At 44.1% G+C, this 18,269-nt stretch overlaps 6 protein-coding genes across 8 annotated transcripts in view; 5 read left to right on the top strand and 1 right to left on the bottom strand.

Annotated features, from left to right (window-relative positions):
• The first annotated feature begins 757 nt into the window (after nt 1–757).
• Nucleotides 758–2,060, top strand: cldne (claudin e). Its single transcript, XM_031863723.1, has one exon. The coding sequence runs from the start codon at nt 963–965 to the stop codon at nt 1,593–1,595; it is 633 nt and encodes a 210-aa protein (XP_031719583.1). The 5' UTR covers nt 758–962; the 3' UTR covers nt 1,596–2,060.
• A 2,378-nt stretch (nt 2,061–4,438) lies between these two features.
• Nucleotides 4,439–5,604, top strand: LOC116392361 (claudin-4-like). Its single transcript, XM_031863733.1, has one exon. It carries the CDS (start codon nt 4,493–4,495, stop codon nt 5,156–5,158), a length of 666 nt encoding a protein of 221 aa, XP_031719593.1. The 5' UTR covers nt 4,439–4,492; the 3' UTR covers nt 5,159–5,604.
• A 1,590-nt stretch (nt 5,605–7,194) lies between these two features.
• On the top strand, nt 7,195–7,830 carry cldnj (claudin j). Its single transcript, XM_031863643.1, has one exon. The coding sequence runs from the start codon at nt 7,195–7,197 to the stop codon at nt 7,828–7,830; it is 636 nt and encodes a 211-aa protein (XP_031719503.1).
• Nucleotides 7,831–9,158: 1,328 nt separating this feature from the next.
• Nucleotides 9,159–11,073, top strand: LOC116392201 (claudin-4-like). The gene has a single exon (XM_031863415.1). The coding sequence runs from the start codon at nt 9,469–9,471 to the stop codon at nt 10,147–10,149; it is 681 nt and encodes a 226-aa protein (XP_031719275.1). The 5' UTR covers nt 9,159–9,468; the 3' UTR covers nt 10,150–11,073.
• A 722-nt stretch (nt 11,074–11,795) lies between these two features.
• sbds (SBDS ribosome maturation factor) lies at nt 11,796–14,078 on the bottom strand. Its single transcript, XM_031863414.1, has 5 exons — nt 13,841–14,078; nt 13,531–13,660; nt 13,236–13,436; nt 12,393–12,557; nt 11,796–12,294 (listed from the first exon to the last, which is right to left on the bottom strand). The coding sequence occupies exons 1-5, from the start codon at nt 13,966–13,968 to the stop codon at nt 12,169–12,171; spliced, it is 750 nt and encodes a 249-aa protein (XP_031719274.1). The 5' UTR covers nt 13,969–14,078; the 3' UTR covers nt 11,796–12,168.
• A 752-nt stretch (nt 14,079–14,830) lies between these two features.
• Nucleotides 14,831–18,269, top strand: part of tyw1 (tRNA-yW synthesizing protein 1 homolog (S. cerevisiae)) — a 49,947-nt gene continuing 46,508 nt past the window's right edge. Inside the window, exons 1-6 of one of the 3 annotated variants that reach the window (XM_031863474.1) lie at nt 14,833–15,158; nt 15,247–15,405; nt 15,651–15,778; nt 16,016–16,123; nt 16,705–16,806; nt 17,928–18,122. In XM_031863474.1, coding sequence (XP_031719334.1) covers nt 15,342–15,405; nt 15,651–15,778; nt 16,016–16,123; nt 16,705–16,806; nt 17,928–18,122 — 597 coding nt within the window. In that variant the 5' untranslated portion in view covers nt 14,833–15,158; nt 15,247–15,341. Of the gene's footprint in view, nt 15,406–15,650; nt 15,779–16,015; nt 16,124–16,704; nt 16,807–17,927; nt 18,123–18,269 lie in introns of all 3 variants that reach the window. The other 2 variants (XM_031863475.1, XM_031863472.1) reach the window with 2 other exon arrangements.

The raw sequence follows: 18,269 nt of genomic DNA, 5'->3' as shown, positions 1-18,269 counted from the left end.
TTTGTGATGTTTGTTTTCTGTGAATGCATCTTTATTTTCAAAGATTTTCATTAAAATATTTGTTGTATTTTCACATATCTGTTTGTGGAGTCATTATCACAACATATTGTCACTGTGTGTTATGAAAATATTATCTATGACACTTTACAAGGCCAGGGCCCTCGTGTGTCTGTGGGAGTGGAAGGCGGGAAATTATATTTAAAAGAAGCCAATGTAAATTTCCCTCTATAAATCTAAAAATATTATAACAAAGAATTTTCTAAAACAAATAAATATATATTTAAGTTTAATCACTGTAAACTGTAAAGAGCTTATTAAAACCTCAAATACACAAAGAAACAAAAGAAATACACCTTGTGAAAATAAAGACAAAATACAAAAAATACATTCTTGTCGTGATCCAATCAACTGTTTTATTGATCAACGTGAGTTCTGTCCTTGTGATGTGGAAAAACCCCAAAAAAAACAATCACTGGAATAGTATGTAGCATATGGTGAGGTAATGAGTAAACCCATAAATGGAGGCTCCTTCCGTTGACATCTGACTTCCCGGTAATACTCCCTCCCACGTTGGGCCTTCTTTTTAAACCTGGTACAAGTGACTGGACCTGATCTTGTGACGTATCCAATCAAAGGCTGGCCACTGGCAGAACATTGTTTCGATTAGGAATGCGGTGCATCTTTACGAGTTTCATTTACATAGTCGTTTCAAGTGGTTGCCCATCTCATCGAAACTACTCCTTGTCAGCTTACAGGTCATTGTCAAGAATCTGGTAGGGCAGGTAAGTCATTCAGCGAACTGGAAAGGGTATTCTGACTCCACCTTCAACAGAGACATCTTTATAAGCGAAGGAAACGCTCAACCGTCTTTATTCAACCTTACAACCCGAGCTGATCTGACCTGCTCCTGAAAAACTTCAACTCTTCTGCCGCCGTTCGAGTGACTCAAACTAGACCTCATCATGGTGTCAATGGGACGACAGATGCTGGGCTTCGCCCTGGGCATCATTGGCTTCTTGGGGACCATCATTGTGTGCGCCCTGCCCATGTGGAAGGTCACAGCCTTCATCGGAGCCAACATTGTGACGGCGCAGGTCATCTGGGAGGGCTTATGGATGAACTGCGTGACACAGAGCACAGGACAGATGCAGTGCAAGATCTACGATTCCCTGCTGGCTCTACCCGAGGACCTCCAGGCGGCTAGGGCCCTTGTGGTCATCGCCATCATCGTCTCTGCTTTTGGGGTCATCTTGGGTGTCATCGGAGGCAAGTGCACCAACTTCGTGGACAACGAACACTCCAAAGCCAAGGTGGCCATTGCCGCTGGAATCGTTTTTATTTGCGCCGGCGTTCTTATCCTCATCCCCGTCAGCTGGTCCGCCAACACCATCATCAGGAATTTCTACAACCCCATCCTGACCAACGCCCAGAGGAGGGAGCTGGGGGCCGCGCTCTACATCGGCTGGGGCACAGCTGGGCTTCTCATCCTGGGTGGTGCCCTCCTCTGCAGCTCCTGCCCACGCAAAGAAAGCCCAGAGTATCCGGTCAAGTACGCCGGCGCCAGGTCCGCAGCCACCAGCCGGGAATATGTCTGAGAGGTCTGTTCTCCTGAAAAAAAGACTTCTAATTATCTTAGTTTTTATGAGTAATCCTCCTTCGTTGTGATTTTCTGAAAGCACCACAAGTTGTGTCTCACTTTTTTTTTAAAGTGACTGAGATTTTGGGAGAAATTATGATTTCACTGAGGCAAGAGAAAGTGTTTCTTGCTGAACAAGAACCAATACAAATAATGTGGTGTGAAGAAAGAAATCTCCCAGCAGCATGCTGACTGGACTGAATGAGTCGTTATATATAATGCTTGTATCAAACCTATCTCCTCTCTGTAAATGCAAATTGAAGCTGTGATAGAACGATGTTAATGGTCAACAAGAGCTATGATAGAAGGAAGCTTGTACAGTACCCTTGATGCTTTGTGAATTTACTGTATAGAATATTTTACACATATCGTTGTTCAAATGCAATGACTGTTTTTATTTAATAAAACATTTGCTTAAGTGACATTCTTTTCTCTGCCTATTTGTTTAGATTTCGACCAGTTCTTTTTGCTGTTTACGTTCACAATTATGGTTCTAAAGTTGACGGTCTAGACTAGAGCAACTTAAAATTTATTTGTCATGGTTTAGAATTCAAAGAGGTCACAAATTAGAGAGTTGAATGAAGCAGGAGAGCGAGTGTAACAACAAAGTGTGTTCAAAAACATTCCAAGGTGAGTCGAAATCTTCACACACGTTTAACTAGTTCAACCAGTTTTACAGTGTTGAGTGCCAGTCACAACTTTGTCACAGAGTTGGCTACAGTGTGTTCGTTTTAAATGCGGATAAAGAGCCGTACCCATACTGCACCAGCATTTAAACAATCTGAATTAATAAGCATTTGCTTTGATTTGCATGAAGAAAGACTAAATACAGGATTGATGAACACATTGGGACTAAAAGTCAACAATGGTGTTTGAGGAGGATAAGGCTGCCGCTTTTTCCACATTTTTGCTATTGCTAATCCTAAGAAAAGGCCTTAAGGAAACATGTCCTAATACTCTCTTACGTCCCTCCTCATGGCACTACAGGCCCAAGCACACTGGCTTCTAATGACGGAAATCTTAGAACATGTTTCACAAATGTACAGTGTACTTTTAATTGACAATAAAGTGAAATAATTAACAAGCTGGGCTCTGTCGTTTTTAGCAAATATTACTCATACATGAATAAATTGTGAATTTATGGGGGACTGTTCTCAGCTGTGAATATCTATCCATTTGGTGCTTTAGTGAGTATTTAAAGCATGCATGTGGGATTGACTCAAAGTAAATCTGCAGCGCACATGTTCATCGTAGTAAAGAAATGATGGAAACACAAAAGGAATTTCCAAAAAGTCAACAAAACTAACCAACTGGCTTCAAGGTTTATCAGCTTTGGACACACACACCATGTTTTTAAATAGGATGAATACATTGTCACAATAATGACAACATAGAACAACAGAAAGGTCTCAAAGGAGCCCCACATGTTCATTTCGGGGTTTTTACACCCAAATTTGGTGACGACTAGCAGTGATAGGGATCACTTTCCGTGTTGTACAATATTTGTACTCTACAAATAGACACTTTTTTATCACAGTGGATGCTATAAAAAATGTTTGATACTGAATAATAAAAACAAACCTTTACAAATTGACCTTAATTAACTACAAAAACTCAACATTTTACTGTATTAAAAGAGGCATGGGTCCTTACACAAAGTAATATCAGTATGTCAACCTCATAGTCATTGTGTCACTTCAAATACAATGTTTTAATGAGTTAAGCGGAAAATGTATAATTGTCCAAATGAGACTGTCCTGTAAAACAATGACGTGAATGTGTTTATGTTCAAGTGACAAAGCCCTCTGGTGTGTACGAGGACGTCAGGTGACTTTAACATGGGTCACCGCCGTTTGTTTCTCATTCTTCGTTGGTTTCTGTAAATCATAATTACCGTAGTCATGTCTGAACCACATCCAAGAGTAGAAGTTAACTCTGTGTTTCACTGCTGGGAACACACCCTGTTTTTTTTTTTAAAACTGGTTTCACATTCCTGACTTACCCTCTGCTATCAGAGAGAATCTTACTGAACCTGTTCTGGAGTAATGACTGTGTGCAAAGCTCAGTGATGTCAGAGTAGACAATGGAACAAAAGCGTCACTGTAAATAAGCAGTGGTTCAAAAATGAGTTTCAGTCATTCAAAAAAATAAAAATAAAAGCTAAAAATAGTATTTCTTCTTTCAGTGTAAAATGCCTTTTTAAGTATGTTGCACCTGATGATCCAAGCTGTGTATTAGTGACTCTAAGCTAAATTAAAAGCAACTTACTACGTAAAGGTGTTGTGAAATATTTCAACAGACAGATGCACATAAATACTGTGGCTGCTAATGCAGAGCAGAAGTTTACAGTCTAACATCTTGCTTCTGTGACCAATGATATTTCAGTTTGATATGTTTCACTCCCAACCAGAGGTGATTTATTTTGACTTCATCTTGTCAGCGTGGATACATGTATGTGGAGAATGGTCCCTGTTTACCCTAACCCTTTCCAGTCTTCCTTTCAGTAAAGCCTCATGTCAACACTACTCAAACACTCCCTTTGCTCTTTTTCACACGTTCAATCTGCCTACAAGTGAGTGAATTTTGTGCCACACACGTCTTTTTCCTTGTTGAGAGTACCAACAAAGCCTTTTTGCAACACGATCCTCATCTCCATCCAGGAGAATAAGTGAAGCCCCAACCTTTTTATTGTCCCGCCGCATAAAGAATCCTGCACGGCTGGGATTCTTTCCGCCGTGTCCTTCATAGCTTGGCTTTCACGCCTCCCTTTCTTCATTCTAATTCTGCCTCAGACAAACGTAAACACCCGGTCGGCTCCAAATACTCTCTCAGAGATGCGCTCGGAGAGGGAAGACGATGGCTTCCATGGGGATGCAGATGGCGGGGTGCGCCATGGCCCTGCTGGGCTGGATCGGGGTGATCATCATCTGCGGTGCACCCATGTGGCGGGTCACGGCCTTCATCGGCAGCAACATAGTGACATCCCAGGTCATGTGGGAGGGCCTCTGGATGACCTGCGTGGTCCAGAGCACGGGCCAGATGCAGTGTAAGATCTACGACTCCATGCTGGCTCTGAGCACCGACCTGCAGGGGGCCCGGGCCCTGACGGTGGTTTCCATCGTCACGGGCATCGTGGGGATCTTCGTAGCGTTCGCCAGCGGGAAGTGCACCAACTTCATTCCAGAGGAGAGGGCCAAGGCGAGGGCCTCGGTGGCAGCAGGCGTGGTGCTGATCATCAGCGGAATCCTCTGCCTTGTCTCCGTTTCGTGGACTGCCAGCAGTATCATAAGGGACTTCTACAACCCCGTGCTGGTGGACGCCCAGAAAAGAGAGCTCGGGGCCTCTCTGTACATCGGCTGGGGGGCCGGGGGGCTGCTGGTCTTGGGAGGAGCGCTTCTGTGTGCCAGCTGTCCCCCCAAGGAGGATGACACCCCCTCTGTGAAGTACCTCCTAAACAAGCCTGGAGGAAACGGCAAAGAGGATTCAATCCAATCTTTTATACCGAACAAGACGTATATCTGACATTTCTAAAGGGACGAAAAGAAGTCTGGTTCATGTTGTCGTCTTCAAGAAGTCAAATAAGCTCGGGAGTTTAATCAGTTGCTGTGAAACATAAAGAAAAAGGACACACGCACAGACAACCCACAATGAAGGAAATCCGCACTTTGTACTTATTAAGATATTAAGAGTATCACTCTTTGGATGTTTGAAGAAGCTCTCTGTCTGACATGGCTTTGTATATTGTTGGTAATGAACATTCATATAGTGGTAGTTTAAATTATAGAAACTGTGTTTTATATCTTTGAAAAATGTATTGGTTCACTTTGTACCTTTTTGTCCTTTTTAATATTGCAGTTCTATTTTTGTCACAATAAATGACTCTCCATTGTAAGTTTTATTTCTCTCACGCTTTTTGTTTATACAACTTTGGAAAAAAAACAATAAACAGCACCCGTGGTTATTTAAAAGCAGAGAACCTGTTGGACAGGTTTAGTAGAGATCACTATCCAGGGAACAAAGGTGGTGACTCAGGGACTTGTTATCCTGTTGGCCGATCTGTTTAGTAAAGCATGACCTGCTTTCAAAGGTCAACGTTTGCAACAGAAACACCAGTAAACAAACTAAACTAATACACAATATAAATGATACATAGATTAAAATAATTAAAAGGGTGTCATCTAAAAACACACACGGTAAAACAATTCATGTTACATGTTCTTGTACAACTTTCTTGAGAATCTTAAATATTTGGGTTTGAAAGTTTCTGAAAGATGACTTTGATTTGAGGTGTTGGTGTTGTTAGCTTACGTGCCATCAGGCTGCAGATCAGAGAGATGTTAGGGAGGGTCAAATTACTCCAAAGTCTCAGGAAGAAGAACGTTCCTGCTTCCTCAGAGACTTTCTGTTCTGAGCGTAACGAAGGAATACAAATAGTTGTTGACGAGTATCAACGAGGTCTACATCGATTACCCCGGACTCACTAGAGGTCACTGTAGAAAAGGGAACAAGGGCCAAGTTAAAAGCGATTGTTTCTTGTGAAGGCCATCCATTACATATATCGTTCACGACCTCTCAGGCGTTGATGTTACATTACAGTAGTTTGGTTCAGTCTGGCTTAGATTTGGAGGTCAGACATCAATCACAACGATTTCATGGTGTTAGTGAAATACTTACATTTTCCTTTTTCCTCCTTGAACAACTCACTGCGATCACAAAAAATACACAATGCAAAGTTTAGACCCTAATAAGACATTTATGAGATTAATTATTCAAAAGCAAATTGAGACCTACAATAAATGCACAAATTTAACGGATAAAGGGTGTTTTACTTGTTGTCAGACGTTACTGTCCTTTTAGCTTTGGTCATGAAACATCATTTTGACGTTGATTTCTTTTTGTCTAGAATATATTCTTAAATCTAAAAGATCTGTGAAAAATTAAAGTGTTGTAATTCTCCTGCAAATAATAGGTCATTCTGCAGCACCACAAACATTCTGATTAAATAAAGATAGTTGATTCGACACTGAATATTCAAAATCACTTTAATGGCATATTGTAATTTCATGTGGGCAACTATTCTGTAAGAGAAAAAGAAACTTCATATACATTTCTTTCTTTCTTCTTTTTGTAAATTGCAAACCTTGATTTTTGAGATATCTTTTCAAATTAAAAACCCAGATTCTTCCCTTGAATTTGTTGCCTCCAGTCATCAGCAATGCACAACCTGACTCCTTGTCATTGTGACATACTGCAACCTTGTGGCCATTTGCCTCCATGGCTAGAAAACAATCCCTACATTTTCATCCAATGACATCCGTTACAGAACACAACCTGAGATTTACAGAGAAGTATCTCTACAGTGGCTGTTATCATCACATCTGATAATAATGAACCCAGTTGACCTGCACAAAGACACTTTGTACCATCATACCTCATATTTCCTTAGTTTACATAATTCCTCGTTGTGGGTTGAAATGAAAAGCCATACATGAACATGATTCTGTTCCTATCTGCCCTCTGTTTCCCGCCAGAGTGTGAGAGGGTCCCCACGCTGTCCCATGGCCGTGCAGGAGCTGGGCATCAGCCTGTCCATGATCGGCGTCGCCGGGACCATCCTGATCTGCGCCCTGCCCATGTGGAAGGTGACGGCGTTCATCGGCACCCACCTGGTGGTCATGCAGGTGTTCTGGGAGGGCCTGTGGATGACCTGCGTCAGCGAGTACACCGGTCAGATGCAGTGTAAGCTCTACGACGCCCTGCTGGACCTGTCGCCGGACCTGCAGGCGGCCCGCGGCCTCATCTGCATCGGCCTGGTGCTGGGGTGCCTGGGCTTCCTCATCTTCCTCCTGGGGGCGCGCTGCACCAACTGCCTGGGTCACCCGAGGCTCAAGGCGCGGCTGGTGCTGGGCTCCGGGGCCGTCTTCTGCCTGGCGGCCCTCGCCACCGTGGTCGCCGTCTCCTGGACGGCCAACTCCGTCATCAGGGACTTCCACAACCCGCGCGTCCCAGAGGTGCTGAAGAGGGAGCTCGGGGCGGCCATATACATCGGCTTTGTGGTGTCCGGGTTGCTGTTCTGCGGGGGGGCCATCCTGTGCACGAGCTGCCCGCCACAGAGAGCCGGGTTCCCCTCCGGCGGGTACACACCGGCCAGGACTCCCACGCGCAGCAGCTACGCCATCAAGAACTACGTGTGAGGGCTGAGAGCACCAACGAGTCACCGCTGAAGGATAAATGTATTGAACCGTGTGATGTAATGCAATCGGCCAGATGTAGATAGGGAAAAGGCACATGTATAGCCTGGCAGGAAAATGACTATATTTGGTATTTCCTATTTCTGTACATCCAGCACAGGTTAAACACCCCTTGAAGAGCAACACAACCTTTAGAGGATGGCGATATATCTTGACCACCCTCTTGTATATTTTCTTTACTTGTATTGTCTGGCTTCTCCTCAAATTCAAGCTTCAATAAACCTTCAGCTAAAGACATGGAGTCTCCCGCTGCTTCTTCAGTCTCCAGCTAATCTGCTCGCAAAGATTTCCGTCACACGCGGTGTTTTGCTAATTATTGTAGTGAAACACAATTATCTGTAAAAAATGAATCATAATGTTGATTTCCGTGGTCGTGTCAGAGCCAGAAATACTTTATTAAGTCCGTATGAAGACGGACTTGCAAGTTCCCTTCACAACTCAAGGCAGAGAGTGTATTTGTACCCCTGCAGCTGAACGTGCATCTGTCGCTAATGACGTCAATCATGTTTGGTGAAAGTATAAACGGAGAACATTTTTGCCATGTTCAAAACTTGCGTGCTTGTGATTTGCAACCATAGACTGTATATAAGAAGCGGACGTAGTCATCGTCACGTCACCCATTGGTTTGTGATCTGCCGTTTTGAAGCCTCGAGTTCAGCGTTTTTGTCGTCGCCATCTTTGATCACGGCCATCGCCATGTTTCTTTTTTGCAAAAGATGAACAGAAGTGACCATATTTGGAATGCGTAGTGTGTGACATAGATATGACGTATACGTCTCTGGTAGTGGCAGCTCCGTGTTAATCACAGTAAGCTGTCCTTAAAATATTCTCCTCTTTATGGTCTATTTGACTGTAAATGGATCATCATTTACTAAATGAACATCATGCTGTATTGAAGAAGACTTGAAACTAGAGATTGAGACCATAAACTCATGTTTACAATGTTTACTGAGGTAATAAATCAAGAGAGAAGTAGAGTCATTTTCTCATAGACTTCTATACAATCGGACTTCTTTTTGCAAACAAATGAGGCGTCCCCTGCTGGTCAGTAGAGAGAATGCACGTTTAAGACACTTCCGCATCTGCTTCACTCGGCATCACTGGAGGTTGCTGCCTGGAGTGAACACGTGCGAGTTTAATTCGTAAGTCGGGTTCCATTATGTGTCATTGTTTCTCCACCCAGGATCCCAATATCTGTCAGAGCTCTTTAAATCCAGTTCCCCGTCAGAAACACGACACAATATGGCTGAACAACCACAGCACAGTGGAGGCTCTGTTTCCTCCCCCCTCCCTCTCCTCTCCGCAAAAACTGGGAGAAAAGGATTGTTTTGAAACCAAGGAAGAATAAACAGAGGATTTCCCTCCTCCACCCAAGGACGTGCCTCTTTTTTTCACGAATACCAAAGAACTGGTTCCCCCCTCTCCGAACACATGCAAAACAGACAGGGCGAATACGCAAAAACCTAGACAGAAGGTCTCTGCCTCGCACCAGCACACACACGTTTATAAAACGACACACCCGAACCCACAACCCCACCGCCAGCTAGTTCTGGTGACGCCCGCAGCGGAGAGGACCGAGGCATGCCGGGAGTCATGCAGTGGCAGCTGGAGCTCGCTGCCCTCGGTCTGGCCCTTACCGGCTGGCTGTGTGCCATCCTCACGCGCTGCCTGGCCCTGTGGACGGTGAGCGGCACTGTGGACAACACCACGGCCACCCTGCCGGCCTACTGGGACGGGGTGTGGCTGGAATGGGATCACTGGGATTTGGCACACGACGGCAGTCTGCACTGCTCCTTCTACCGGTCCCTCATGTCTCTCTCTGGGAGCTTTCGGACGTGGAGGGCCCTCGTCATGGCCGCTATCGGGGCCGGGGGCTTCGCCGCGGCTATCGGGGCGGCGGGGGCCGTGTGGTTCCCCACGCGCGGCCAGGTCAAAGTGTTTTCTGGCGCCCTCTTTGTTGTGTCTGGGATCCTGCTGCTGGTTCCCACAGCCTGGACGTGCCACCACACCGGCCAGCCGCTGGAGGGCGCCGTGCTGTTGAGGAGGGACTGGGGGCCGGCGCTGTACCTCGGCTGGATCTCCTTCGCCCTGATGGTGGCCGGAGGGGCGTTTCTCGCCACCAGGTGCCCCACCGGTGAGAGGCCGGTAGAGCGGCCGGGAGACGACCCGAGCCCGGAGGAGGGGGCCAGTCACCCGCTGAGCCGGATCAACAGGACTACGTTCACACACAGCCAGTATGAGCGCAGGTCCGAGCCCCTCTGAGGGGGGGGGGGGGATATTTCTGGCTGCACGTGAGGAGTAACGATGCACCCACCTAACTGAGTGTGAGCATTAGAAAGTAGAAGCACATTTAACCTCTGACAATGTCACTGTAAAGACAGACACTCCTGTCTGTTTGCTTTACTCAGTGCAGTTATTGATACTAATACTGGTTATTCTGATACTTTTACTTCATTTAGTTTATATTAGTCTTAACACGAAATAAACGAAATTTGTTTTGAGGTGAATTATTCTGCACAAAAAGGACACCGTGGAATAATTTGCATTGCAAATGACTTAAAGGCATTTGTTTACCGGAGTTATTTGAATGGACTGGTTTTTAACTCATTGTGCCACAGAGCACTTGATGTGATGGTCATTTTGAAACACTGTAGTAATCTATTTGGAGTGTTTGTCTTTAAAAAATAAAAGAAATAGGACACATGATGGAAAAGAATCAGACAATGTCTTTTAGAGTGGGTCGATACATTTACAGACTATCCACAGTTGGGTGTACAATAAAGGACTTTATTAGAATTCTGTTTGCAGATCTACACCCATGTTTGGCGGGTATGTCGTGTGACGTCAGTATGTTACACTTTTCATAATAAAAACATTGTAATACGAAACGACGGTTCAGGGGTTGGAATGTATGGAATTCTGAGTTTAAAGAAAACAGAAATTGTGCCCGCAATCATTTAATGCAAAAAATAGGGAAAGTGCAATATGTGGAAAAACTGATGTTATCTTGAAAGCTTTCATCTTTGAATTCCCCTGTAAAATCACAGAGGACAAAGTGAGAGGTCCCTCTCTTTTACTGTGCACTTTTAAATATCTATTTTTAATCCTAGTTCACGGTGTGTGATGTAGTGCTGGGAAAACTCTTGGGGCTGGCTTTTGCATTTCATTTGTAATAAAGTTACTCTAGCAATATTTACAAACACTGTATTGTATTCTTTTCTGAACACTGAATATGTATATAATCATATCCGCCAGGCATAAGCCTGTAGTGAGATCATGCGTTCAGTTGTGTGTGTGTGTCTGTCTACGGCTAATCTTGCATGCTGCTGTACCCATCAGCCTGATATTTTCACTTCTCATTTATGACCGTATGCTCAAAGACCCCTCGTGGTTGCAGTGAATGTTTTTTTCTAACCTATTTGATACCGTCACAAAATGCAGACTGCTCACTGTTGAAGCGATCAACTACTTCAGTAGCCCAAGGCATTCATGGCCTTTGTATTGTCTCAAAAATTAACACCCATAGCAAAGTCTGATCTCATTTTGAACCTGAGCGTCTGCAGATTAATTCTATACCAGATATGTTATGATCCACTAAAGTTAGATGAATAAATCCGTTTTTGTTATCTTCGCTGCCATCTTGACTGAGGGCAGTAGGAGACACACCTGGCGGAGATCTGCAGATTACTAAGTGCACTTTTCTAGCTCTATATTGAGCTCCGTACAGCACATTCTCCTCAAGGGGCCCAACTGATGGAAGTGCTGTAAATATCACTGAGTGGGATGTTGTGCTTTTCCTGTCCTTAAAGCTGCAACTTATTTGGAGTTCTGCAAATCTGATTTAATTTGTTTTCCAATTAACTCTGTGTGCATTGGGGAAAATCACAGAGTTTACACAAAAACAAAAATATTTTGTTATATATTTATTTGCTGCATAGCAAGCTTATTCATTATGACAAAATATAAGTTATTAGTTTGAAGTAATTATCCGTAATACTGGGATTTCAGCATGACTACATGGCACACCATCTGATGGAAGGCAAACAAGTTCTGTTAATGGTAGAGGTACTGAAAAATGCTCAAACTAACTTTCAAAAATACATTCCATCCAGCATTCAAATCTGGCAAATGTTTCCTTCCCGTTAAACAAATCCTTTAATCATAGAGGGACTCAGAAACGGGAATAGCTGAGATAAGCATGAACCTCATCAAAAATATAGACTCTTAAATGAGTTTGCAGTTAGTGTGGATAAGGTGCAGAGTCCTGACTGGTCGGGGTTTCTAGAATTTCTCCTCTCCCTCCTCCACGTCCTTCAGACTGAGAACCTCCAGAGAACCTCGGCCTCTGGTCTCACAGCGGATCAGCTCATCGATCTCCCTGAAGCAGCCGGGATCCACCAGACACACCTGAGGTTGAGGAGAAGGACGGAGGCAAGGAGAGGAATGGAGACATTACAAAAAAAGAGAAGGTAAAAGTGTACATTTTAGATTATTCTCCCCCTCACCATTTCCAGCTGCTCATCAAAGTCTTCGCTCTCCACAACCTGCAGGAGCGGTTTCAGCTTCTCCTTCAGCCTCTTGGCCTCCTTGGCCGGCAGCACCAGCCGCAGCCTCATGTAGGCCCTCTGGATCTCCATGGACTCCTTCAGCTGCCGGATCACTTCCAGAGCCTCGAGGGGAACCACAGGCAGACGAGTTTGTCAAAAGTCGAGCAAAAGCATCGTCGTTCCAGATGAAAGTGAAGGGAAAAGCATTGATTTCTCCCGCATACAGAACTTAAAGATGGCTGCTCCTTCTTTGCCAAAACCTGACCATGTCACCAACAACAATAGTAAAACCCTTCTCCAAAGTGTTGCGTTAAATGCGTCACTGCCAACTGTAATTGCAACAACATGTTCACTCCAGGGTGGTGCTAGGTGAAAAGAAAACCTAGCAGGATGATACTATGGGGATGGAGGGGAGATTACCGGATCAGCAAGTTTCTTAATGCATTGGTCCTTTTCTCCTGAAGAGGTTGAAAATCAGTTATACTATCTGTTTTTTTCCCCGTTTTAAAAATTTAAACAATTACAATAGTCATTATTTTTGGGAAAAGACGTGGGTATACTGTTGTGGTTTGAGCAACACAAACAAATGCCAGTGTGAAAAATCACAATCCAGGTAATACTTAACATATATTTTATTGTTATTATAAAATGTATGGGCATTGGCTCCAGGGGACAGCTGTCGGAGTGAATTCATTCTTTGCAATGTCTCCAACTGATTGAAAATGAATTTGTGGTGGTCAAAGCAGAGGGTGTTCCTGGTGGAAAACATTGCATTCATTCGGTTACTTCCTGTTTTCTCACCTGCTGCTTAGTGCTCTTGTTGGCCTTGACAGAGTAGTGGATGTCCTTCATCGCCGCCTCAATGAGATTGACTGTATACGGCCTCTTGGTCTCAGGGTTGACACACTTCTCTGCCACGATAGTCGCGATGTCCCTGAACATCGTCTCCAGCTGAGAATGCCTTTCCTTGTCCGACACTTGGAGCTCTCCTTTGGCCAGGATCTGTCCGAGGGAAAAAAAGAAAAAGGCCAGGAAGTTAAGGCGAATACAGCAGAGGCCCTGGAGGATGACATGTGGGCAGGAAAATACTTCTTACCTGTTTACAGATTTCTGTCAGATCATCTGTCCCAAAAGATTTGGTCAAGTCATCCTTCTTAGCCACCTGACCTTTGGACACATTAACGAAGACGGAGTGCGTCTGAAGAACCTCATCCAGGTCTTTCTCTCTGGAAGAAAACAATGTGTGGACATTCAGAGATGGACACATAGATGGAGCATTAAACTGTCATTTATAAATCAAGGCAGCAAATGTCCGTTGACTTTAAGAAATAACTGACGAGACATTTGGGTAACTATTCGGTCAAATCATTTCAACAATGTGGGTGTTGACATGCAATGTTACTCACGCTCCCGCTCTCCAGTTCACAACTTTATTCTTGTAGCAGGCGATTTCAAACCGCTTCCCTCCCTTCTTCATCCGCACCACCGCCACATTTGTCAGTCGTATTTGGTTTGTTGGCGTAAATATAGACATATTTAGGTTTGTTAAGACAGAGTGCTCCGTCCAAAAGCTGCTGTTGACAAGAAAATGCTGTCAGAGAACTGCGTCGTCAATGCGCTACGAGTGCGTCGCCAAGGAGTGTCCGCCGTGAAACACCTACGTCGAACAACAGTTCCGCACCAGTTTTGTACCTTCAGTTGATTTCAATACTTTTGTGTGTTCATTTAAAAACCAACTAAATCGAAATAATTTATTAAAGGAAATACTAATAACTACTCGAGTGCATCAGGAACGAGTCCTAAAACCCTGAAATTAGTACTAATGCACTCCCGGTTCCCTCGTATCGAAGTCAACGTTTTTTCTAAATTGCTTCTTGGTTAGATGCCTAAAATAAGTTCCGTGTAACACAAGTTTAAGGAATGTTAAAGTTTGGTTCTACAGTATAAATACGCCAGTACATACCCTTCTCGTGATTTTTGAAGCTTTTACGTGTCTTAAAAACGCAGTTGCTAAAACTTGCTATATGAGACTACAAAACGTCATCACGCCGACTAGTCCGCTCTTACAACCTTGTTGTAGATACTCGCTGTCATGCGACCGTGGTGTAGTTCGTTAAAGGCAAGGCAGGGCAAGTTTATTTGTATAGCACATTTCAACAACAAGGTGATTCAAAGTGCTTCACATAAAACCATTAAAAGCATCAAAACATAAGGCAAAAGTAAAGGAGATTTAAAACATACATTGAAACAATAAAAACAGTTGTTAAAACACACACAAAAAAGTAGTGTTTTATCAATACAGTTTTATCAATACAGTTTTATCACATTGCGGGACTCTAACCCGGCCTCCCTGAGGTCTTATTTAGCGTGGGACTCCAACCCCGCCTCGGGACTCTAACCCGGACAATTGGACCCGGGACTCCAACCCGGTCTCGGGACTCTAACCCGAGACAGGGTTAAAAGCCTAACGTTAAGTACATTCACGCCTCACACATTATAAAAGTGGTGTTCATTTGTAAAGATAATTTTGAGGAATATAACTTGGAATTATCATAAACTTGTGTTTGCCACAAATCTTATTGTTTGCAATCTTTTATAGAAATCCAATCCTTTTTGCTGAGGGAACCAGCGCGACGCTAACTTCCGGGGTTAGCCTACAAAGACACGTCATACCTGCACCACACTGCTCTATTATGAGAAGAAACACGGTATAGTTCCTGTTTGGTACGTGTGTTTTGACGAGAGATCGACATATATTTTTACCACGATACCTCTGCTTTGAAAGTCCTATTGACTACTAGCGACTCCACAGAGAACTCCACTTCCCAGCATGCTCTTCGGTCAGAGACAGGTTGCACACAACATCAGCTGCACAGGACTGTGTATTTTAACACACCATTTGCAGCGATGCGGAGCTTCTTCGTGGTTATTACGCTCTGCATAAGTCGCGTATCTGCCTCGGATACTAAAGGTGAGTTTATTTTATATGTTACCGAAACAGGAAACTAACTTGGCGTTATGTTTGAGCCATTGCTTGTAACATAGCTAGCTAGCATGTATTGCTAGCCACCCGCCTTTTATTTACTGCAGGTGACCTAAGGTCGCTGCTTTAGGATTAGCAACAGGTGCCGCGTTGCATTTGTGCACGTAGTGAGGTTAGCCAACCGTTATTATTCATGAACATGAAAACGGAACTAATATCCTTTCTCCCTCCAGTCTCACAGGATGCCCTCAGTCCCGGTGAGAGCTATCTGAAGTCGGTGTGGCACAACAGGCTGTACTTGTATTCAGCTGCCGCGCTCGTCTTTGGGATCTGGTTCTCACTGAAGGTGGCTCTGAACAAGGTGAGCTGTGTTCACTCATGTGTTATAGCAGACATATTGTGCTGATTTGTGTGACTTTTCTAACCGTCTCCTCACTGGCTGCTGGTTCTCAGTTGAAGTGTGCAGTGACACTGCTCATGTTTCCAAACATGTTTGGACGTCTGTCATTGCATGAAAACGAAGATCCACATCCTAAGACCGGCTGTCATTTATTATCCTTATGTCTTTATTATTTCTCCGTCTGTATTTGCTTTTTAGAAAAAGTTCTCCAAAGCCGTGAAGATCAGCGACAACTCTGACGGAGACACTGTGGCTCACGTGTCCGCAGTTAAAATCTTCTATGGCTCACAAACCGGAACAGCAAAGGTACAGTCAGACACTGTTTACTGCAAACATCCTCACCGGCTCACGATGGCAACATATAGACAAGACGATGCTGTGATATGAGATGATGATCTACTGTAGATCAACGTTGGTGATGATATTCTCCATCACGGTGCGACTGTGGCTAAGTGGAGAGCACGGTCGTCCTTCAATCAGAGGATCGGTGGTTTGATCCCCGGCTCCGCTAGTCGCATGTCGATGTGTCCTTGAGCAAGACTAAATTGCTTCTCAAAATTCCCCAAATTGTGCCTACGGTGTATGAATGTGATAGAATCTGATAGGCAGGTGTTACTTAGACCCTACCATCAGCGTGTGAATGATGACAAGTAGTGTGAAAGCACTTTGAGTGGTCGGAAAGACTAGAAAAGCACTTTACAAGTACAAGTTAATTTACCATTTTACCATTACTCACCCTTTGTATTAGTACACTATAGTAGACAATATTTGAAATGCATCAAGTGCAACAACAAAGTCTGAACATAAGTTTTTAATTCTGGGCTCTAGAGGCGGGCGTAACACATTTATGAGTGAGAAGCTTCAGGTGGGACTTCTCATTGGTTCAGGGCTTCGCAGAAGAGCTGTCGGAGGAGGTGAAGACGATGGGTCTAACAGCAGAGGTGATTGACATCAAAGACTACGATCCAGACGATCAGCTCGCCGATGAGGTGAGCCCGGTCCCAAGAGAAGATGCTTTTTCCTTGTTTAGTAAATGACAGAAAGATGCGGTGTGTGGAGACATGTGGCCCTCGGCTAAAACCACTAAAGTTCAGAGCTGCACCCTCCACACGTAACCCAACAGATGATTAATTAATGCATCTGATAATTGTCGCAGCGAAGCCGTATGTTGCTCAGGTGCGTTAATCAAATCCCTATAGTGTAAGACCTGGTAACAGATTTATAGTGAAATAAATCGTACTGTGTACTTGTCATTGAACGCTTGACAACAAACAGCGCAGTAAAGCCTCAACCTCTTTAATGTGCCCGCTCAGCTTTGCCTCCATTTTTTTCCGCAGTGATTTGATTCCTCACACGGAGGACAAATGCATAAATCCTGCTCAGCTGAAGAAAGATGGATATTTTCATCCGTGTTCTCTTTTTTTATTTTAATTTATTTAGTGGCCCCAGGCACCATGTAGTGCGTTGAGAGAAGAGTAGGAGGTTTCTGGTCTGCTACACGCAGCAAGAGAGCAAACAGCTTTTTTTATTCAATAGGGTAGTGATGCAGTTTTTTAAGCGACGGCAAAGCTGCACAGAAGAAATGGCCGCCCGCAGGCACCAGTCGCTCCCTAGATGCAGCTGATCCTTGACCATCAGTGGAGAAGGCGCTGTCTGTTCGACAGCTAAGACATGAGACAACAGACTCAACCCTGAAGTTTCCTGTTTATTTACACGATGGGATGATGTTTGCTTTAGATGTAATCCAGATTGATTCTCTGCTGTCCTCCACAAGAGATGTTAGTCTTGGAGACGAGTCGGCAGAATTGAATTGTGTGTAATCTTGCCACTTGTTCATGGTGCTCAAGTGCTTTGCAAGATCTGTCTGTTTGTCCATCACTACCACCAGTAGATGAGGTTTTTTTTACTCGCATTCCTTTTTTATGTCCACGTTTTGCTCCGTTGTGGGCAGAAATGAAAAATTACATATTTTATTCCTCATGTTCAAATTTACTATTATGTTATTAACTGAAAGTATGGTTTGCCATTTTTCGTCGCCTCATATTTTGCGATTAAGAGCAATGGAGTGCTTTTACTTCACTGTGTCTGCTGTGTTCGCCTCTCTGTTCAGTGCACCAACAAGTCCGTCTGCGTGTTTCTCGTGGCGACCTACACCGACGGAGAGCCCACAGAGAATGCCGAGTGGTTCTGCAAGTGGTTGGAGGAGGCGTCCACCGACTTCAGGTACGGGAAGACCTACCTGAAAGGCCTCCGATACGCGGTGTTCGGTCTCGGCAACTCTGTTTATGTCGGCCACTTTAATACGGTAAGGAATGCTCTTCATAGTACGTATTGTCAGAATAATATGCTTTACTATCACTTACTTAAAGTATACCCACAGCACCAAGGTTGACAGTATGTTCCAGGTCCAAACTTGACTTAATGTGCACATCACCGCCGCCTTGGTCAGCAT

The sequence above is a fragment of the Anarrhichthys ocellatus genome, unplaced genomic scaffold (genome assembly GCF_004355925.1).
Source record: "Anarrhichthys ocellatus isolate YVR2014 unplaced genomic scaffold, GSC_Weel_1.0 scaffold29, whole genome shotgun sequence".
NCBI lineage: Eukaryota > Metazoa > Chordata > Actinopteri > Perciformes > Anarhichadidae > Anarrhichthys > Anarrhichthys ocellatus.
The sequence above is the reverse complement of the archived record's forward strand: the minus strand, read 5'-3'. Positions and strand labels throughout refer to the sequence as shown.